This window comes from Mirounga leonina, unplaced genomic scaffold (assembly GCF_011800145.1).
Source record: "Mirounga leonina isolate KUSES-001 unplaced genomic scaffold, KU_Mleo_1.0 Mir_114, whole genome shotgun sequence".
Taxonomy (NCBI): Eukaryota; Metazoa; Chordata; class Mammalia; order Carnivora; family Phocidae; genus Mirounga; species Mirounga leonina.
Window position 1 is genome coordinate 38,274,900 of NW_023270265.1, and position 23,853 is coordinate 38,298,752.

At 44.9% G+C, this 23,853-nt stretch overlaps 1 protein-coding gene across 15 annotated transcripts in view; it reads right to left on the reverse strand.

The window, feature by feature from the left end:
- Window positions 1-23,853, reverse strand: part of ABLIM1 (actin binding LIM protein 1) — a 293,183-nt gene that overhangs the window by 163,318 nt on the left and 106,012 nt on the right. Inside the window, exon 1 of one of the 15 annotated variants that reach the window (XM_035029567.1) lies at window positions 7,301-8,761. The exons of the other annotated variants lie outside the window; for them this stretch is intronic. Coding sequence (XP_034885458.1) covers window positions 7,301-7,316 — 16 coding nt within the window. The 5' untranslated portion in view covers window positions 7,317-8,761. Of the gene's footprint in view, window positions 1-7,300; window positions 8,762-23,853 lie in introns of those variants that run through there. 15 annotated transcript variants of the gene reach the window in all.

Genomic DNA, 23,853 nt, shown 5'->3' on the forward strand with positions numbered 1-23,853 from the left:
TCACAGTCCCAGGCTACCCCCAAAATGCCTTGCAGAGAGTAGACCTCCCAAAATCTACGATATGATCATTAAGCCCATTGCTATGGTTTATCATTTCAGGTTGGGACCTTTACATATGGCAGAACTACTTGTGTTTTCCAGACGAGCAGGTACGGCATAACTGGGCTCCAGGCTAGCAGATGCCATTCCCATCATTGGCCCCCAAACTCTATTCCTCAATGGCTATCTGCACAGGGTTTCCATGAGTGGCACATAAGGAGCAGTCACTCATCCAGCCATGTGTTACTTATGGGACCTTCCATGGACCTGGGAACCCACCACCCCCACCATTTTTCTGAGGGGTACTCAGCCTTCCATTTCCCATCAGACAGTCCAGCATGGAAAGACCTTGCTATCTTTTTCTACCATTCTGTTTTTCTTAATTTTTCTTAAACTTCTTTCTTCACAATGTCTCAAATAATGAACAACAAAAGAAAGAACACAGCTAGACCGGATACAGTAGTAGTAAAACACTCCAAGTGTGAATAATATATTTTAGCTCCTCAAAGACTAAAGAGGGAATTGTAGTCTTTGTGAGCCAAGATATCTACTGAAACCATCTCTCACCAAAGGATTCTAAAGAGCTCTGTGAACCCCAGTAAAAAGGCTCATTTAACCCTTCGAGAATTAGGAATGATGCCTAGAGAGTGGTACACCTCTGCCTTGACTCCAAATTAGTGCTGCCTTCCCCAAGCCAGGCTGAGCCCCAGTCACTCCTGGGAAGAGATGCTTTGTATTTTCGTCCCATACCCACCCTACCCACTCTCTGCACACCTAGTGTCCTATGTTGACAGCAGTTTCTGGCCATCCCTAACCATACGAAACTTACAGACCCCTCAAGGCCAAGGCCTCACAGAAGGTCTGCTTTATTATGAACTATAGGCTCATTCTACACCGTGGGAGAGTCAGTGAAAATAACGCCCTTTGCTTTCTCTTTGACTTCTGTGCATCGTAAACAAGATAAAGTTAGTCAAATGGAATGGAGAGGCTACTTACATAAAAGTTCTCACTTATCTGCTTAAAGGGCGATCATTTTACCCACAGAAACAATGGATTACCTAGATCATGTCCCTGGACCAAGAGCATCAATACCACCTGGAAATGGCTCGAAATGCAAAACCTCAGGCCTTTCCCCAGACCTACTGAATCAGAAACTCTGGGAGCAGGGCCCAGAAATCCATGTTTTAACAAGCCCTCCAGGTGGTTCTGATGCTTACTGATGTTTGAGGACGACTGCCCAGACAGTAATTTCCCTGGAAGTATTCAGAAAGCCAGCATCTTCACGGTTAAGTCCAAGTATTCAAACAAGTCAGCCTGTTTGACTGAAATGGGGTACAGACACGAGCCTCTTGTGACCCCCCCCCCCAGGGCACACTGGACCATAATAGCATTAATCATGTCAGTGTGAACACAAATACAATGTTGCAGAAAAAAGAGGTCATGCATACAAATATTCGCCCTCCCCAGTGTTAACAAAATTTGCCCTTGAATACACAGCTCCTGCCAATTTGGGATAAACATACCTCTCAGTATGAGTCACCATCAGACCAACACACAATGAAATAGGAAGCTGGCTGGTTTCTACTGCGGTGTGGCCAGATCAGGCTCAACCACAATGGGAGAAATCTGCACCACTCACCGATCACTGAACCTTCTGAAAAGTTCTCTGACTCTCTAACGCTGGCTCAGGAAAACACTCGGCATTTTGACTTCAGCATACTAGAGGCAAACAATATCAGGACTCTCTTTCTTGCCCCCCAAGGGCTGTGAACATGATGTCACAGAGGGGTCCCCTCCTCAAAGTGAATCAGATGCCGAGATTTTCCTCTTGGTAGGGTGAGTCTACCTTAGGATGTCTTTTCTGCGGGTATTTGGAAAAGTCAATTCGCTGTTCTGTAAAAGAGGGTTTCTGTGAATCAGCACAAGTAATTTCATCCTTTCTGGTCACCTGAGCAGGTAATCAGAGAGACAAGAGGCAGAGCCACCTCTCAAAGTCTGGGAGAAGCTGGCTCAACCTCCAGCTTAGATCCTCACTGTCTCCATGCTCTTGAGTTCACTCCCTCATCAAAAATTGCTCTCAAGAGCTCCAGGTAAATTTAAGTCAGTATTCCTTCTCTCAGATTTACTTATACATTCAGCCTTAACTCTAGGTGTACAGATGAAGTCTTCTTTCATTTTTGGATAAACATTTTGTAGACATTAGTGAGTAGATGGCTCAGGGAAAGGGATTATTTTTTAATGTGAAATTCCTTCCCTTAGCTTTGAAAATCCCATCATCTGGACAGCCCTCCTATAGTGAAGGTAAGCTGGGCAGAGTCATACTTCCGAGGAGAGTAGCACTTGCATTTATAACATAGTAAGAGCTATTCACACTTGGATTTTTTTTTCCCCTCTCAAGAGGAACATGATAAAAACTGGAGCTCCCTTCCCTCCAAAGATGCAGAGTTCAGAACAGAGTTGTGTGCGTAAGTCACCAATCAAGACAATTTATTCTGAAACCTGTAGCATTATGGTGTCTCCTTTAATGAATAGCTTCTCTTTAGGCCTTCTTTAGAAAATGTCCTGATCATTGGTGTCCCCTTGAAAAGCGTGGGGCTTTTCGAGTTAAGGAAAAGATGAAGGACTGAGACAAGCCCAGGAGTGGGTAGGGCATGAAGCATTAATCTGGGAAGCAGGGTTGGAAAACTGAATCTAGGAGAGGCTGTTAGACACTAAAAAGGGGCCTGAGGGGTGACTCGGACATGAGGAATCACGACACCACAGAGAGAGATCTACTGTCCCCAGACTTCCCCAAAGATGGAACAGAAATGGGTTTCAATTATGTCAGGCAGTGTGCATGTCCCTGAGTGGGGGCTGTGTGTGTGTTGGGAGGAATGGGCTCGAGGGAGGCAGATCCCATGAGAGGCAGCAACACTTCACACCTGGAAAGGCTGTTCTACAAGACTGGATATGGAGTCAACAAATACTTGAGAGAGCGCTTTCTTAAGTTGCACCGGTGACTCAACTGTTGTTTAATTTCCCTCGTGTTTACTTAGGTGGACAGAGTAATTCTAGAAGAATTTACAGAAGGGATGGGCCTTTGAGAAGCATTATAAGGCAGCTGAACTTGAGTTAGGTCTTTGACAAATACAGAAAAGGAGAATATAGGTATTTCCCATGAGGGCAGGAGGGGCAGCGTGACCGAGGCTGGAGATAGGAAATATCCTCCATGATGATTCAAGCAGGACAAATGTGGGGCGAGGGGAGCAGAAATACAATTAGCACAGATTTGGGAGCCAGGGAGGCCTGGGTAGAAAATCAGCTCCTCTACTTTCCAGCTTAGTGATCTCTGGCAGGTTTCTAAATTCCTACAAGCCTCCTCTTCCTCATCTATTAGAGGGGAGGAACACCACTGACCTTGCTGGGTCAAAGATTAGAGACAAGGTATGTAAAGCTCTCAACACAAAGCCTGTCATTTAGTATGTGTTCAATAACTGGCAGATTTAATAACATTAAAAATAAAAATAAAACAAGATGGGCTTAGGGGTGGGGAGGAGGTAAGCGCAGGACTTAAGGAATCCTCAATGATCAGCATGAAGCCTTGAACTTTACCTTGTCACTCATCAAGGTTTTGGAGCTGGAAATATGATGACATCAGTGTCCTAAGAGGATTACTTTGGTGCCAGTTTGTAGGACACATTTGAGGCACAATACACCATTGTTCTCAGCAGCTACCAAGAAACAAGATTGCCGTGTGTGTGTGTGTGTGAGAGAGCGAGCGAGCGAGCGAGAGAGCGAGAGTGATTCACCTGAATGTCAGGTGGAGGGTGAACATCTCTCCCTTGAGGGTGGACTGGAATGAGTTTCATTGGATCCCACTGTCCCTTAAAAGCAAGTTGGGCCATCCAACAGTCTCAAAAAGCTTCCAGGACCCAAAACAAAACAAAAATGGTGTGCCCTAAATGTAAAATCCTCTTTACCTTGATGTGTCTCCCTCACAGCTAAATTCTTATTTTTTCACGTGGTTTCCAAACCATAAGTATCCCTCATTATTTAAATTAGATGAGTGCTCACATAACTTGATCTCTAGTATTTGTTTATTCTTGTTTTCTCTAACAAAAATAATAAATCCCTCTTGTACTTTTAAGGTTTGCACTAGAACACACACATAAGCTAGACAATTATAGCTTTTAAATGAGTATAGTGGGCCTCTGGAGTTTAGGTCGATGAGAGCATATTCAGGAAGACAGATATTGACCGATCAACCCACAAAAGTCTCTCCGACTTATTTGTCACAGGATACAGCAAGGGTAAGATGTCCTTGAACACATCAGAGAAATAACCGTTTCATCAAGATTCCTGGATCAATAAGTGTCTGCAACAGGAAGGGGATGGGCGACCGGTTAGGGGAAGAAAAGATTGTGAGGGTCAGAATATGTAGGCCAGATACAGGCAAGACAAAAGGATGCCTCAAACCAGTGTGAGCTAAGCCATCTCTAGGTGGTGAGCACAACAGGGAATCTACGTCCCTCCTTCACAAGGCCCCCCATGTTCCTCGGGAGGGAGGCTACCATGATCCGAGCCCGCTCAGGGGTGATTTGTGTCAGCTCCAGGAGGAAGAAGCTAGGCGTCTCTGGGAGCAAGAGAAATGGAGAGGACCAGAAGAGTCTCGGGATTGAGAAGACACAGGTTCAGGTCCCAGCTCTGAGTACAAGCCAACCTGTTTTAACTGTTGAGAATCTGCGATGGGCGGATACTAAGTAAGCTGTGCACTGGAGAATTACAGATGCAGACACAGTGCTGCTTCTGAGAGGCTCACCTTCTAGCGAGAGAGCCCGTGGATGTCAACACACTGTGGCAAGTGCAGGCACTGACCCATTCACACCACTGATGGAACACAGAGGATGAACACTGGGTCCAATGAGCCACCGTGTGACCTCCAACAATTCACTTACCCTTTCTGAACCTGTTTTCTCATCTCTGGGGTGAATGCCTGGACTACGTGCTCCCCTGGGCCCCTCTCACTTTTAAAAGCTATGATGGAATTCCTTTCTTTCCACAGAAGCTCTTGTGTGCCTGCCCCAAATCCTGCCTACCTCTCTTGCTGGCTGAGGTTGGTGCAATCAGAGAGCTGGGAGGCAGCAGCATGGGCTGGCACCGACCTCAAAATAAAAAAGGAACAGCCTTTAATCAGCAGCTAAGGGCTAAGATAACACTAGTATGTGACCCCTTGGTGGCCAGTGCCAATGTTCCAGTAGGAGAGTGGCTACTGAGTTATGAAGCAAATGTGAACCCGGGCAATCGGTCTGAGTTTTTAAGCACCTGCAATGACTTAGAAAGAGAGCTGCTCTTTGGGGACCACTGATCTGTGATCTATCCACCACACAGCACAAGTCTGGGGCTTTCCCGGGCCCCACAGGAATGGCCTCAAGAAGTGGCTTTTGTGGGCGCCTGGGTGGCTCAGTTGGTTAAGCGACTGCCTTCAGCTCAGGTCATGATCCTGGAGTCCCGGGATCGAGTCCCACATCGGGCTCCCTGCTCGGCGGGGAGTCTGCTTCTCCCTCTGACCCTCCCCCCTCTCATGTACTCGCTCTCTCTCATTCTCTCTCTCAAATAAATAAATAAAATCTTTAGCAAAAAAAAAAAGAAGTGGCTTTTGTAATTCCCTTTCTCATCGGGCACAAATTACTTCTATTGGGGACACACACTCAAATCCATTAGCAACGGAAATCAGGACTGGGTTGTTCTAGTTGAGAAGAAAGTACAAATGAAGAAACGAGGCCTTTATTAAACATCAACATCTGTATTTGTTACTCTGAGGGTTCCTGAAAATATCCCCCAAAAGAGAGGGCACATCATTAGAAGCATCTTTATTTGCACCTGAACACTTCACTCAATTACCACTTACTCGGTGAAAGACCAAAGCCAATGCACGTGCTTATGAAAGATACACAGGAGCAGAATGGATCGAGCAGAACCACCTTTCTCTTTGTCCTAAGGTGCAGCCTTAGCACTGTGAGCTGTCATGATCCTATTTCTTCAGCCATCCATTAGTATAATAAAGCCAAACTGAGTTTCCAGCAACAAGGATCAATTTGAGTTCAGCATGTTCACCTAAAAGTTATTCCCCATAGGGGCTTTAAGTGAAAATAGATACAGATAAATCATTGAAATGGTTCAGGACACCCCCAAAGAAAAGACATCAGTGTTTATGGAGGAAATTATGTCCCACAGTAAGAAAGTGTGGCAGAATAAATCCAACCTTACCAAAGAGCAAAATTAAAGGGTGGCTACTCACATTATAAAATCATGTGGTGAAGGTCCCTAAGACATATTATTAAGAGGGAAAAAAAAATCAAGTCACAGAAAAATGATAGAATGGTCCCATTTTTATACTCCTCCTGACTATCTTATTCCTGTCTAGAAAGGTACACAATATTAACAATTTTACCTCCAGAGAGAGGGGGGAATTGAGGTCGACACAGTAGGGACTAGGGGCTTTCGCTTTCTGCTCTCTGTTCTGCACATTTCACTTTCTTAAGATACATTTTATATATAACCTGGATAATTAAAATCAAGGATTGTTGTGTTCCTTGAAATGTTCCAGATAAACTAATAATTTAAACTATAATTCAATTCTGAAAGATTTAACTCGAATTTCAGGACCACGCCCAGTTCATAAATAATGTACACCTGCGCAAAGCGCCCCACCCTCCCCCTTTTGACATTCTCCTTGCCACTTGATTTGCCAGCTTTGACACACACCGCATCCTTTAGAAAGGTGTTTGGTGGGGTGATTAGGGATGCCGCTGAAATGCCAGGTGATCAAAACAGCACACCCAAACCTTCAAAACAGCTCGCTTCTCTTTTCAGCCCATCCCAGCTGGGCTTGGGCATGTCCCAGCGCAGCAGAAATCTGGTAGAAGGACCCTTTTCATTACACATCCTCATTAACTTACTGACCGGAGTGGGGGTAAGGAAGAGAATGAAGGCTAGGATGGGGGCAGGAAGGCAACTCAAACACAACAAAAATTTCAAGATGCAATAACCATCAAAAGACACACACATCCAGGAGCTCAGCTGTGCACACACTCCAGAAAATAGGATGTGCTTCAGACGCCGTGGCTAAATTAAAGGCTCTTAATGACTTCACAATACGGAGGTTCTCACACCAAGAATATGTCTGCCCGGCTTTCAATTGATCATCCCCCATTACGTGGCCAAGCCCTGCAGCACCATTGCAACTTCTGCAACCATGCACGGGGATGGAAATTTTAATTACCTTGCTCCTTCACCATGGCAACCGGGTCCTCTGGCGAGCAGCGCAGAAGCAAAGAGGAATAAAGTCTAGAGTGGGAGCGCTCCTGGGCGGACAGATCCGCGGCTGTAGACGCTGCGAGGAAAGCCCCCCCGCATCCACTGGCGAAGTCCGGGGCTGCTTCCTAAAATCCCGCCCCCATCCCGGGAGGCCGAGCTCCCGCGCCCGCCCCGCGATCGCCGCCGAGTGGCGGCCGCGCCCTGCTCGGGGACTCTGCCCTTGGGCCGAAATCACTCGCTACAGCTGCCGCTGTAACAAATGCAAAATTCCGCTGTCCTAATCTCTGGTCACTGACACCACTTTGCATTCCTCGCACCGAGGCCGGGAAAACGGGCAGCAGATCGCTCCCTCCCGGAGTCTGATAAATGATTGCCAGAAGACGGGGGTCGAGGAACAGCCGAGGGGCTGTTTCGATAAATAAAACTAGTCAATTGTTAGCTCATTAGTTTCCTATTACTGCAGATCCCAATTCTTACGCCAGTTTCTTTCGGACGCACTGAATAAATAAAATTAACCATAGTAGAAAAAGAGGAAAATAATGCCAGTGACTCCAAGTTCATTTTCTTCAACTTCTGAGGCTCAATTACAATGAATAAAGATTGGCCTGGCGCTCACCTCCGGCCCACCCAACACAGTTTTCCTGAATGGGGGGAGAAGCCGGAGGGGACTGAGACAATGAGAGCCAGCCTGGGAAGAGGATCTTTCAGGATTGAGCTCCTTCCAGGATCAAATTCAGGATCAAAGCAAAAAATCTGACTTATCCAGTTAGGTAGGATTCCCGCCATCCACTTTCTCTCTGCTTCATTGGAGTTTTCTAGACAAGCCCCTTGGATAGGTCTGTATGAGGGAGGAACCCTAGCCACAAAGTAGGGGGCACACAGCCTCACCCGCACCACGCACCCCCGAGCCTGGCGCAGCCGCAGTGGCTGCTGACAAGGCTTTTGATTTCTGACCCACGGGGTCACAGGTCGGTCTCCGGGCAGCAGAGGACTTCTGGGTTCGCAAAGCCCACGCCCACCCCATTCCAGCACCTGTCTCCGGAACCCAGATCATTCGGCCGGCCACACGTCACATACATCCACCCTGTGGGAGAAATGTGATGAGCAGGAGACAAAAAGACAGACGTAGCCCCCCTCCAGCAGCGCCGCAGATGGCCCACGCATCTCTCCCAACCAGAATTCGCAGCCGGTATTACACCGTATTTACTGCAAATATTGTAACACGTTGGGTCTGAGAGAGCCAGGGTAACAGAAAGGAATGCAGTCCATCACCCTGCCTCATCTTTGACTGGGAGGGTGTTTATAGCCCGAATGAGGTTTAGTGGGGTGAGGAGGCTCTTTACTGCTGGTTTTCTGGTGGGTAACAGTAGCAGATCTCAAGCAGCTGTGACATTCCTACATCTGTGACTCAGGGCTTTACTATTAATAGCCTGAGTGTCTCAGCCTGTAAGGGCTAAGTCCCCTCCAACCCCTGAATCGTCTTTTCTATGAAACATACTCTGCCCACACTGCTCCCCGCCCCCACTGCAGCCCCACAGGTCAGGTTTTTTCTAAGTCAGCAGCCAGCTGGAGTGTAAGTGCCCAAGAGCCTCGAAACAGCTTTTCCAGCCTCCATTCATACATACGAGCCCAGTGTTAGAGCAACACCGCAAGTCCGGAGAGGTGGGCGGGGCTCAAGAGCACGGAGGGCACGAGCCCTTTACAAATTCCTAGATTTTCATGCACTAAAACCGCACTCGTCTGCTTCTCCCACCCCTAATCACTCTCAGAGCTCATAAAGGGATGCTGACAAGCAAAATTAACCTCAGGGAAGTGGAATTAGGTTTGGTGCTGTGAGCCTAGCAGGTGAATTTATTTTATTATATTTTTGCTGCATAGGCTCTGAGGCACTTGTCTCCAAGGCTTTTGTGTTATTCAGCTCAAAGCTAAGGGAACAGTGCTCTCTCGTCTTTCTCCCTCCTCCCCTCTCCCAATTGGTACATGACAGGAAAACACCATTGGGTTTCTAGCCCAAATCCAATCCTACATAAGTGTTCCAGATACTATCAATGCAATTAGTTCAATTTCCCTTTTACTCGGCATGACAATTTTTAATCCTGAGATTTATTAACCAAGCTGGTCCCTTATTACTTCTGAACCTACTTGTATACCTTGGTGGATAAAGTGCCCAGAAACCCTGATTTAGAAAGGCTCTCTGGAAGCTTTAGAGACTAAGCTCGCTGAGTGACAGTTGGTGCCTATTCATTTTCAGAGAAGCCTTTTCTAAAGGAAAATACTACATAGTGGTTCAGAGAGATTCCCTCCCTCCTGCATTTTCCATGGAAAGAATTTTCCTGCACCACAAAGTGAATGAGTCACCAGCATTTAGTTGCTAAATAACAGTCATATGGCTAAAGTTCCCCCAACAATCAGGCACTGCTACTTTAGGATAAAAGCACCCACTCGGCACTTTTAAGATAACCAAAGAGGGTATTACTAAAGTTATTTTTGGAATGTGGGAGAGTAAAACTAAATTGTTTTTGTCTCCTTGCCTCTGGCCGAATAGTTCAGAGCTTAGGGAACAGAACCAAAATGTTGATATTTTCTTTCTTTCTTTTTTTTTTTTTACTTTACAGTGCAGCAAAATAAATCAAGAAAAATCTGAAAAATGTAAGGTTCACAAGATGGCAGGACTTTTTATTCCTATTTTTAGAGATGATTTCCAAAGAACTTATCTCCATCTCATTCCACCCAAATGAGATAAGACTTCACAATACAGACACCAGCCCGAGGTTTTATTTGTTGTTTTATTCACTCAAACTGACTCCCTGCCGCCTTTTTCATTCACTCACAAAATGAAGCCAGGGTTGTCCACAAGTGACTGAAGGACAGGAACCATTTTGTGGGAGAGAAAAGCTTTGCTAGCATACAACCACTCTTGGCCAAACCTCAAGAATACATCATTTCAGTAGAAGCGATGCCAAAGGAGAAGGGAGTGTTGCAACCAGAACAAGCCACCTGGCAGAGTCCACTCCCTGACTCCTCTCCCTTCCACAGACTGCCTACTGCTTGTGCATCTGTACAACAGGAATTTCAGGACCCCAGGCTTCCAGGTATCACACATCCCTCCACGCATTTGGACCCACTGGCAAAAGAGCATGCAGAATCCTTTCTAGCAGAATTCAGCTGAAAGAAAATCCAAGAATGAGTTCCTTATTTGCTTTCCATGTCATGTTTGCATCAATCACCCTCACTGTAGACATGTCTGGAGCGTCTCCTGTGCGCCAGGTACTACCGTGCTGGCAGTTCGAACACAAGAAGAGAGAAACCACTGCTCCGGAGTTGCTTAACATCTAGTGGAGGGGATGCATACACACGAATGTGCTCAATGAAATTAGGAAGGTGTTAAAGACAGAAGTAGGGTGCCTTGGGTTCCAGGTGGTGCTGAACCCAAAACTGGGAGCCGGGAAAGGCTTCTGGGAGGAGTGAGAGGACAAGCAAGGGCTGCCCAGTGAAGAAAGGCGGAAAGATCATTCATTCCAAGCAGAGGTCATAGGGAGTGAGAAGGTGTCAAGAAGCTCATGGTTCATAGGGAAGAGGGAAAGTCTCAAGCTAAGGCCTGGGTGGTAGGTCACAGAGGGCTCTGAATGCCACACCAAGGAGGTAGGACCCTAGAACTGATATGGTTAGAGTCTCAAACCTGAGCTACCATTTCTTTCCAACCCAAATTAAGTTCAGAAGACTTTGGCTTCATCTCAAAGTCTGCCATGGTCTGTTTCCAATGATATTGCCTCCTTCCTCCAAATTAGGTGGGTTGGTGTAGGCATGTCCAGGAAGTGTCTGTGTTTATTAGTTTACTTAAATATTTCCCTGATACATAGAATAAAATGCTAGCCATGTACAACCCACACAGCATTTTAAGTAACTCCAACCATCTGGGATTGTGGTAATGGCTTCATGCTCACCACTAGGCTATGAGTTCCATGAAGGCAAGTAGGGTTTCACAATTTTCTAGACCGCTAAGGGTATAGTTTGCAGATCTCCAGGGATGAATATACTAGGGGTGCTTTAAATGCAGACACCTGGTTCCCACCCAAGATCTGATGATGCAGATTCTCTGCAGAGGAGGCTGGAGCTGCCGCCAGCTCTTTAAGTGACTAAGGACCACAGGCCTAGCCCACTGGCCTGTAAAGCAGGAGGTGAATGAATATGAGATGTACGAACACAGCTATAAACCATGCTGCCACATCTGAGAAGCAACCCCTCTCAGCTGGCTAAAATAACAACCGTCCGGACATTCACTGCGACCTTAATGGAAATTTATTGCAAGTGATGATTCCAGAGTTTCATACAGCCTGAGACCAATTCCTAAATGTCTGAGCCCTCTTGATCCTACTCTCATGTCCTCAACAGAGAATTCCTAGGATTTTTTCCATATGAATCTCACGGAATCGATGCCCAGCAAAGTTCTTTTCCATGAATTCTTCAAGTAGAATTATTTCACATTTGTATGCAAAGCTTCCCCCAGTCCTTCTCAGAAGCCAGATCTGAATTTAGACCTGAGCAATAGTTTGCAGCTTAAGAAAAATTACTAAGGTATATTTAAAGCTTCCTATGAATAATCCACTAAAGATATAAACTGCAGAGTGAGCATGAAACAAGCCATTTCCCTACACATGTACTGGAACCTATTACCCGAATTCAAAGGATCTCTTGATAGTAAAGAGTTTCACAGATTTTAGCCTAATTGGAGGCATGTGAGAAGTTCACAAGAAATACAGAAATAGTTCTGAATTACTTGGGAAAAGGCCCTTTAAAAAAGCTTATTATTAGCTTTATCTTTTTTCTTTAGTATTTTCTAGGTAGAAATACAGGTAGTGGGGAAGAACAACGGTCACTTTCTGTCATCTGGAACTGGGATGGTTTCCCTAGCAACACTCCCTTTTTCCTGGTCCTTAGGGCCACCAGTGCTCTGGGCTTGACTACAGTGCATTGAATATTTACATGTTTATTTTTGCAAAAGGCTCCAGGCTTTCCGAGGGAAGGGATCACATTTGAGTATCTGTCGTCACATAGTGATAGACACAAAGTAGGAATGCAATATTTGATGAATATTAACAATAAATGTCCCTAGCTCATCATAGTAAGTCAAAATACCAGATAAGTGTTCATTTTTTTTTCATTTTTTATAGTCAAATAGACTGATTTAAAAATCTAACTCAAATAAAATAAGAGTAAATTCGGTCTCATACGTAAGTCAATTTAGCAGTTGCTTGAAAGTATCTGCCAAGATGCAAACCCATAATTCACCTTGGAGAGAAAGCAAGCTGAAAAGAAATGTAACCAGGTAGTCATCTTAACTAACTCTCAATATTACTTTTGTCACCATTTACAGAATGTTTATAATGTGTCAGCCACCATTCTGGTCTGTTTACATTTATGACCTCATTTAATCCCCATACCAATCGGATGAGATAATATTATACTCACACACAAGGAAAGATCCAAAACCACGGGCCCTCCCTTTGCTCTGTTGGGCCTTCCCTTTCATGGAGGTCATGAAAGAGCCTCTCTTTCCCTGTACCACCCGCCCCTCAACACACACACACACGCTTTTTGAGTCAAGATGCACTCAATGCCCATTGACTTCTCTGGCATTTCCAAAAAACCTGGCATCATAGAAATGATGTTGCATTTCGCCTTGTTCGATACCTTATCCTTCTCTCGATACCTTATCCTTCATTAGTTCTTGGACTTCTTATGATAGGCCCTGCTAGGTAAACGGCATCATAACCTTGGCCCGTTGGACTCATCCTTGGCTGCACAGGGGAGGATGGTATACCAGATCTACATATTGCGTCTTTTAAGATACAATTCAATCACCCATCCTGTGGAATCCTTCTCAAGGACTAGCATTTCTACGGTTTACATAGCAAGACAAGCTGAAAATTGGGGGAGTTGGATCAAAGAATTGTTGCAGGGTTTACAAAGCCTGCGTTCGCCCCCCTCAGTTTTAGCCTTACGACTCTAATTATGCCCACTCCCACTCTGGCACACTCCCATTCTCCTCTGACATTTCAGCCATCCTCTGTAGGACAGGCCAAATGAAGCATGCCACATGCCCAGCCATTAGCACATTTGCTGCCACCAGAAGGGCGCCCCTGTCACTCAACACATGTCTCAGTGTGTTTCTCCAGTTCTCGGTGCAAGGAGAGAGGGGCTGTGCACCCAACACTGTTTGGAAAACACTAGAACATGTGGGGAAAAAATAGGCATCCATTTCCTGTAAGATGTATATGTAAGATGAAAAGTAAGCCCTAAGGCAGACTTGTCCAAGGTTACGCAATTACTTAGAAATGGGTCAAAACTCCTGATGTCTTACCTCTACTCAGTGGTTACGCCACTCTGTCACACTGGCCACACAGGGAGCCTGATCAAACACAGCAGGGTTTGAATCCCAGCTCCGCCATATAGTCTGAGTAAACTTGGGCCCATGTGCTGTCTCTGGGTTTCAGCAGTCTCCTCTGTGAACAGTAATAATACGCTCCACTTGTGAGGTGGTGGGGACCGGGCTGCTTCATGGGCATGCAACCTGTGTGGCTATGCAGGGTCTGTGCTCAGAAGGGTCCTCCATTTGGTTTAATGCTTTGCTCTTGTCACATTGATATTTGTAAGAATTTTATCTCTGAACTTGTGTTTTGTAGATGACATCCGCTGGGACAACGGAGCATGCATGTGAGCAGATGAGACAGATGCAGGATGTGTGACGTCATTCCTGCCGCCCCATTTGCAGATGGTGTTTACAGGGCGCCATGAGCACAGAACTCCAGTGGACCCACGATGCATGCAGTTCAGGGAGACTCTGGGCAAAGGCAAGGTAAAGTGCGGTTACATCTACCACTGGATAAACAGGGGTGGTGAGAGGTCAATTTCCATCCAAATTGGAATACTTGCTTCAAATGCAGAAAGAAGGCAGTGGTGTTCTGGAAAACAACCAGCCAAGGAACCCTATCCTATCCTTTCTGACTCATGTTACCTCCTTGTATTAGCCAACCACTTACACTGAAAATGATGACACAGAAGAAAAGGAAGGTCGGACAATCCACTGCCCCCTTCCTTCCATCGGCAAGCAGAGACAGAGCGCCCTGGCAGAATGTGTGTGTATCAAGAGGCAAAATTAAGGGCGCCTGGGTGGCTCGGTTGGTTAAGCGACTGACTGTCTTCGGCTCAGGTCATGATCCTGGAGTCCCGGGATCGGGTCCCGCATCAGGCTCCCTGCTCAGCAGGGAGTCTGCTTCTCCCTCTGACCCTCCTCCCTCTCATGCTCTCTGTCTCTCATTCTCTCTCTCGCAAATAAATAAAATCTTAAAAAAAAAAAAAAAAAGAGGCAAAATTAAAACAGTTGAGTTAGCTGTGTGTAGAATCCCACTCTTCTTTAAAGAATCAAATACATATGGATCTACAATCTATGAGATTGTGTCATTTCAGTGATTCCACATATGAGCTAAATGCTCTTCTATTTGCATTTAAAATGAGCCCTGCACAATACAAACACGAATGGTCCAATTCATGTTAATAATTTAAAATTTTACTTTAGGGGTGCCTGGGTGGCACAGTCGGTTGGGCTGCCCACTCTTGGTTTCAGCTAGGTCGTGATCTCAGGGTTGTGAGATCGAGGCCCACGTTGGGCATGGAGTCTGCTTCAGATTCTCTCTCCCTCTCTCTCTGCCCCTCCCACTCATGCTCTCTCTCTCTAATAAAATTTTACTTTATTGGGAGCAAATAAAAACACTATGACAGGGCGCCTGGGTGGCTCAGTCGGTTAAGTGACTGCCTTCGGCTCAGGTCATGATCCTGGAGTCCCTGGATCGAGTCCCACATCGGGCTCCCTGCTCGGCAGGGAGCCTGCTTCTCCCTCTGACCCTCCCCCTTCTCATGTGCTCTCTCTCTCTCATTCTCTCTGTCTCAAATAAATAAATAAAATCTTTAAAAAAAAACAAACAAACACTATGACAAGGTGAGAAAGAGTGTGGGCTAAGGAAAAAGGCTTTATATTTTAGTACCTTTTTATTTTTAGGATTTTATTTATTTTTATTTGAAAGCGAGAGCAAGGGAGAGAGCACACAGAGGGAGAAAGAGAAGCAGACTCCCGCTGAGCAGGGAGTCTGATGCGGGGCTCCATCCCAGGACCCTGGGATCATGACCTGAGCTGAAGGCAGACACTTAACCAACTGAGCCACCCAGGCACCCCTATATTTTAGTACATTTAATGGTATTTGATTTCTGCACTTTAAACAAGGTGTCCCACATTTTCCTTTTGCACAGGGCCCTGCAAATTCTGTGCCAGGCACAGGGTGAGGATGAGAGACGCTCCATCTGAGATGAAATTGCCCCACACTGAGACCGAGTACGAGGAAAAGCAGTAACGATTGTAATGGTTTAGCTTCTTACTTCTTCATCAGTTTACAACAAAATAGGACAGGCTTGAAAACGCTAAAACCCCAGTTTTCAAAACCATTTTAGGATATCAGGGGCCTTTTGAAAATACTGAATCTGGGGGACTTAACTTATAATGTAAGCAGGTGGCCCAGGAAAGCCTCTTTGAGGAAGTGTCATCTCAGTAGGCCTGGTGGGGGTGGGAGCGCCAGCAGTGTGACATCTGAGGAAAGAGCACCCCAGACAGAGTGAACGGTAAGGGCGAAGGTCATAAGGTGGAGCTTACCTGGTAAGTTCAAGGCCCCATAGGGGCCAGAGAGGCTGGAGGTGCTGGGGCCCACAGGTGCTGGCAAAGACCTTGGCTTTTATAAGTGAGTGAGGCAGGAAGCCCCTGGAGGTTCTGAGCAGAGAAAGGTGTACTATCTGATGCCCTTTTCCTGGCCAGGCTTGTTCTGGCTTCTGTGTGGTGACCAGAGGAAAGGGGAGTGGGCATGGATGCAGAATGTGGCATTGGTGCATGAAATTAAAAAAAAAAAAAAAGAGCTTCAGAGTGAGATGAAGCCATGACAAAATGAGGTGAAGGAAAAGAGGATAGAAATAAGGAATGAACACTGAGGACCAAGATGGTATCAACAGCAATAAATGAAACACCAAAGAACAGAACAGACACTGATACAATATCCATTTCCTAGAATAGGAACGAGCTTGAAATGAGCTCAGTGAATGCAGAACAAAGCACCTCAAACAATGAGAAGTCAACAGATGTTCAAAACAAGACTTTAAAAAAAAACCCTTATGTCCTAGATGTGGAGAACGTAAGAAGCAGAAGCTGTATGCAAAGATTAACCCACAAGAACTTCCTGGAAATGAGCCTGGGTGGCTCAACCGGTTAAGCAACTGACTTTGGCTCAGGTCATGATTCTGGGGTCCTGGGATTGAGTCCTGCATCAGGCTCCCTGCTCAGCGGAGAGCCTGCTTCTCCCTCTCTCTCTGCCACTCCCCCAGCTTGTGCTCTCTTTTTTTCCTCTCTTAAATAAATAAATAAAATCTTAAAAACAAAAGAAAGTAAGTTTGAACTTGCAGATTTAAAGGGTATAGATACAATATCTTGGCAAAATTTGACGTAGAATGCTAAGTCCAAGTCCTAGCCTGAACTTCTGAACTTCAAAGGGTATCATTTTCCAATTATCCAGGCAGGAAAAACCTATAACCCATAAAAAGAGAAAAGCTCAGGCTTACCTCCAACTTCTCAACAGCAACAGTGATGTGTAGAAGACCATGGGGCAATACGTGGAAATCTTGAGAAGGAAAGGTTCTCAAGAACCTTACATGCAGTCAAAATGTTCAGACAGGCAACAGGCAAACCGCCACAAACACAAGGGGGTTCAGGAAATACACATCCACACACCCTTCTTGGGAAAACAGCTTAACAACAACATCTAGCCAATTACAAAATGAGTCAACATGCACTCAGAAGTGCAGCTCTTGTAAAGGTACTAGTAGGAGCAGCGAATTCTATTAAATATAGACCTGATACCACAATTACTGGGTTATGGTTCTAGAAGAAAATGGGAATGTCCTGAGCAAAGAAGGCAAAGAGCAGTGTGAAAACAATATTATGACTGACAAAAATCAGGATGTGGGTAGGAGACAAGTCCCAGAGGGCTACTGTCCTGGTTTTCACAGCAGGAAGAGAGTGACCTGCACCAGATGGGCCAAGATTCTCAGTGTTGGCATCTCTTAGAAGAGTCTGAAAGCACATCACCCAGTTGCTTCATCTTTGCTTAGAAATGATGCACAATCTCATCATTGTTTTTATACGTCTGCTCTCGTTTCTTAGACTTGTTAAGGCAAATGTATCTCCGGCATTCTTTAAGAAAAGGGAGATGACATACCTTTGCCTTTTTACGGATTTTTTTCCAGATTCTTAGTTCAAGAACTGAAATTGTTGCTATTTTATTTTTATCTAGGATTTCCACAGCATCTTTCCTCCAGAAAGATGATACACTGGTTCAGAGGCTAGCTACATAGGGTTTTACTTTATCTTTATAGTTATTTAGTCTATATATTCATGAAAATGGCATGAAATTCCTCATGACGAGACTTTCATGTATCAACACAGAGTCTTGTCCAGATGTAACCATATGCCTTGGGGGACCCTGCCCCATCCATCCCTCTTCTGTTCCCATTCTCCCCCTTTTGCATAGGCACTGAGCCATATGACTGCTCATCTTGGCCATGGCTGACTGGATCATTAGCAGACACTGGAAGAGAGGTGGGGGGATTGGGAAACCCATACATCAGCTGGCCAAACACTTACAATTTATATTCTGCCTTGAAAAAGATGGGCTGGGCCAACTAGGTTTTCACTTTTGGGAATCTGAACTAAGAGACATAGAGAAAAGTCCCAGTCCGTGGTAGGTCCCTGTATTAAAAGGTCAAGTAAGGCCAGGCCAGGAACCCACCTCGCAGAGCCATGTGGATACCAAAATTCTGAGGGGTAGAGTGTCAGAGGAAGCCAACTGGGAGGGAGGAGAATAGGATATTCCCTAAAACTGGACCGATGGTCCTGGAAGGGACTGGAATTTTATACTTCCAGAGGCCTGGCTGTTCAGCATTTCCTGGGTTCCTTTGAAACTTCTTTATGTTCTTAGACTATCCATTCTCCCCTCTGTTGTTTGCTCCTATCTCCTTGGCATTCACTTCTACAATTCAAACCTGGTTACTAGAAACATCGCGATGGGTGAGTTAATGTACCTAGAAGCTGCTTTCAGGCAATGACAGATGGGGAGGTGGTGGGTAGATCAATGCCCCAGCTGGGATATCTCTGAGGCATATCCTACATCATCTCCCCCAGTTCCCAAGTAGTTCAGTTTGGGCTTCCCACACTGGTAACCAGTTTGATACTTCACCTTTTATTAGCTTCACTCCCCTACCAGTGTTTCCTGGGATCACCTTCTAAATAAGTAACTTGGCCTCAAATCCTTGTCTCAGGGTCTGCTTTTGGGGGACTTCAAAACAAAAGAGTATATAAATTATTCATATTTTTATGATACAAAAGAAAAATTGGTCTCAATCCTCTGATCACTTTTTTTTTTTTTAAGATTTTTATTTATTTATTCATGAGAGAGAGGCAGAGGGAGAAGCAGGCTCCCAAGGAGCGGTGCGGGACTTGATCCCAGGACCCTGGGATCATGACCTGAGCCGAAGGCAGACGCTTAACCATCTGAGCCACCCAGGCGCCCCACTTTTTTTTTTTTTAAGATTTTATTTATTTATTCGACAGAGAAAGAGATAGCTAGAGCAGGAACACAAGCAGGGGTAGTGGGAGACGGAGAAGCAGGCTTCCTGATGAGAAGGGAGCCCGATGCGGGGCTCGATCCCAGAACTCTGGGATCATGACCTGAGCTGAAGGCAGACGACTGAGCCACCCAGATGCTCCTCCTCTGATCACTTTCAAACAGTCCTTTACTTGAAATCAGAGACAGATTCGAAATAGAATACTCTGAAGTCACCAAATGTGCTCATCAGACATAACATACTTTTTTTTCTCAAGAGAATCAATGATTCATTGGATTTTACTGTACAAACATACTGGAATTTATATGCACACACACTGTGCTAATGTGCTTCTTCCTTTAGAATATGTAAATGAACCGACTTGGATTAACTCTGGCAACAGGGGTGAGAACTAACAACCGCCTCATAAACAAATAGGACCCCAAATGTCCGTTAGCCTGCATTCTGTTTTAGGGGGAAGGATGTGATTTGTAACATTTATCAAGTTCTATGGCAAGGAGTCATTTTACAATGACATCCTATTGTATTTACACATATCCATGAGATGAACATTTCTACAATCCAACTGGAGACTGTGCTGGTACTACAAGACGCCATGTGTCAGGTTGGCTGTGTTTCTGAAGAGGTAGAAGGTATTCTTCCTCCCTCCTCACCAGTCCTCAGCAAGATAGAAAACACTCTGCATAGGTATTGGATTTGTTAGGGTTTGGGAAGATTAGAGGGAGGACAGGAAGAGAAATATTTAGAACTTAAATTGTTCTTGGCTTTGGATCTGGATTACACAATATAGTTTTTCTCTTCCTGAATAAAATACAGTAAGAGTGCTGAGCCTTAACCAGTACGCTTTGCTGGCTATTACGTTTACACCCAGGAAAGAGCACTAAAGCCCCAAGAATGGCAGTAAGCCATAGCATCACGCAACTGAAAGCAAAGTGGGCAAAAATCAGGGAATCGTGAAGAGAAATAAATTACAGGTGACTCATCAGTTATGCCAACAAATATTCACTGAGCATCTACAATATGCATAACATCACCGCTGAGAAACTGAAAGTGGTCTAGAGATTAAGGAAGCCCTCGATGAGCTTACATTTGAGTACAGTGAATGGTACAAGTACCTAAATCATGCTAAAGAGGTAGTGGGGGGTTGGAATCAGAAATACTGAGAAAATGCCATAAAGGTTTGAGGGAAGGGATGCTTGCTGCATTGGGCTCACCGCTTCTCACCAGCTGCTCAGACAGAAAATGATCTAGACCGCTCCTGGTACCTAGACAGAGAAGCTAACCAAACATGTGTTAGAACCAGCTGCTTGTATCCTCTCTAAATTCTTAAAAGTAAACCAATGTACCATGATCTACGTTAGAGCAAGCTCAGTTGAAGTACTACTGAACAAATTAACATCACATGGTATTTTCATCAAGGATAATCCTGGATCTATTGATGACCTGAACAATCAGGCAGCAGGGCTGACTCCCAAGCGATTACAGAGTTTGTACCCATCAAGGACAGGTCCTGCCCGAGGGAAAGATAACAGATGAACGTATCCAGCTACTTACTAGAATCACATGATAGCACTTCAGGGAAAAGGGTGATATGAAACAGAACTGGGAATTGTCCCACAAGAGGAGCAAATGTTAAGCACCCCGGAATATTCTGGTGATGACAAACATGACCTTACAAAATGATCTGAGTAGTGACGGACAGAAAAGGAGGAGGCTGAGTGGCAGAGGCTCCAAGTTTTTGGCTCTTCTTCCCAAGCTTATCTTTTTCCCGTGGGGACCCATTTTCTGTCATGAAAATTCTCCCTCTCCACTGGGCCGCACTTAGACCTTTGTGAGCTGGATTTTTCTGAGCCCAGTGAGTCAGATCATTTCTGACGTCCTCTGATTCATTTCAGTTGCTATCTCTGGCTACCGAACTTGGGTGAGGAAAGAACCCTAAACAGCAATCAAACAAAACTCGGGGGCACCTGCAGCATAATCAGGAAACCAGCCAATTACTATCTCAGAGTAAAGGTCCTACCTCCCCATACATAATGTGTTTGCAGACCTATAAGTAATAGGGATATTAGGGCCAAGATACAGGATATAAACAGAGGTGAAGGTCTGGGATTTTTTATTTTAGTGAAAACTGGTTATTCTACTTTTGCAGAAGAGCTTTGACTTAATTTAGAATTGTATTAAGTGCTATTTTAATGCAAAATAGTGCAGTCACTGGGGAAAATGCCTTGGCAGTTCCTCAAAAAGTTAAACATAGAGTGACCATATGACCCAGCAATCCCACTCCTAGGTACATACCCAAGAGAATTGAAAACATACGTCCATACAAAAACTTGTACTCCCATGTTCATAGCAGATTCATAATGCCCCAAAAGCAGAAACAACTCAAATGTCCATCATTCAATAAATACATAACCAAAACGTGGTCTATTCAATACCATGAAATATTGTTTGACCATAAAAAGGAATGAGGTACAGACACGCGATACGACACTGATGAACTGTGAAAATACTAAGCGCAGTGAAAGAAGCCAGACACAAAAGGCCACATGTTGTATGATTCCACTGCTACGAAATTCCAGAAGGGGCAAATCCATAGACAGAGACAGAAAGTAGACGGGTAGCTGCCAGGGGCTGGGCGGGGGGGTGGGGGGGGTGGGATGGGGGGGCGGTGCTGATAACAGGGCGTGACTGCCAATGGATACAGGGTTGTTTTAGGGGTGATAAAAATGCCCTGGGATTAGACAGATAGAAATGATGGTTATACAACCCTGTGAATATACCAAACAAGCCACAGAATTGTACATTTTAAAATGGTATGTTTTTATGGCATGTGAATTATGTCTGAATTTTTAAAATGTATGAAGTGCCTTCATTTATCAAGCACTGTGTTATACGCTGGAGAAACAAGGCCATGTTCCTGCTCATAGAAACCTTACTACTTGGTAGGGGGAGACATGGAGACACATATGTCCATCCATGAATCAGCAATTGTGTGGTACAGGAAGGGCCCCCAAAGAGGGGAAGTCTGGAGAGGCTTCCCAGCAACGTTTCACCTGAGCTGAATCTCAAGCTAAACTAAAAACAATATTTGAGAACACTTTGATCTTCTCTTCTGCAATGTTAATGGGGGAGAAAGAAGCCTAATTTTTCTCACTTCTAAATGATATGACGGACCCTGGGAAAGTCATTTTACTTCTCTGAGCCTCAATCTCCCACTCCCTTAGGAGGGTGTTGATATCAAAGCTTTATTTCTCCCTTTAAGAAACATCTAGAATTCTAAGGCATACCATAGTCCATCTGGAGTTCTAGCATATTTAAATTTGAAGGGCCCACGAATTCTGACTCTGCAAAGGATTCCTCGAATGCATTCTTGGTGTGGGGCCTTCCGAAGGCTGAGAAAGGGGTCCTCGCCCTCCTGGCTGCTGCTACAACCTAAGGAACAGCACACACACTATGCTACCTTCCCATTGGCAGCCTTTGTCTTGCATCCCAAGGCCATTCCAGACTCATGTCTGACTCACTCAGTTAACAGGAGTCTATAGTCCCGAGCCCAGGGCCATACTCCACAATCATTAGGATCAAATGATGCTAAATTAGGGGTTTCTGTAAAGCCAGGATAAAAACAATGCCAGACAATAAATTTAAACAGACTGCCTCACCCTCTGACTTTAAATAAGAGTAGTTTTTTTAAAGATCTGTTTATTTATTTTTGGGGGTGGGGGGAGAGAGCGCAAAAGTGGGAGGGGCAGAAAGAAGGAGAGAGAATCTCAAGCAGACTCTGCACTAAGCATGGAGCCTGAGGTGGGGCTCCATCTCATAACCCTGAGATCACCACCTGAGCTGAAACCAAGTGTCGGATGCTTAACCAACTAAATAAGATTAGTTTTCAAGCATATATAATTAAAACTAGTGGAGCATTTCAGCATTTTTAGTTACTCAAGGAAGTAAATTAGATGGGAACATTTCCTTTGAAAATAGTTACTTGTCCACATTTCTGGACCCAAATAAATAAATAAATAACAAGGAAACAAAATAACAAGGGTGGACTAAGCATGGTCAGGCAAGGAAACCAAGTGAAAAATGTCTTCTATTTTTTTCTTTTTCTTTTCATATTACTGAGATACTTCCCTTCTGTTCGTATTTTCTCGATACCTTCTCTGTTTTCCAGCTCAAATCCTAATTTCTCTTGCTAAGTTACCTTTCCTTCCTTGAAAACTAATGGTATTTATTACCTAGCCATTTATTTGGCTTCTCCCACTTTGGGGGTGGAGAGAAGCAGAAATGGGGGCATCACACTGACTGAGAACCTATTCTAACCTACACTAAATGCTGGTATATTTTCTTCTTCTATATCTATATTTTCTTTTAGTCCTCATAATATTTCTGTATCACCCACGTTTGACATGTGATAAAACCAAGGCTCAGAGATATTAAGTAACGCGTCCAGGTCACACAGCTAATATGAGTGGTGTCGGACTTTGAACATGGCAGGGCGGTCTGACCCCATAGCCTGACACTCACAGCCACTGTACCACGCAGCCTCACCCAGCCTCAGTTACTGGAAGGCAGGGGGGCAATTTTATGCCCTTTGTGTTCTAACACAGTGATCTGATTTCTGCAAACATTCATTCATTCATTTACTTGCACACTTACAGGCTTTTCCGAGCCAGGTACTAGAATCAAATAAAAATATGAATGCGGGGGCGCCTGGGTGGCTCAGTCATTAAGCGTCTGCCTTCGGCTCAGGTCATGATCCCAGGGTCCTGGGATCGAGCCCCTCATTGGGCTCCCTGCTCCGCGGGA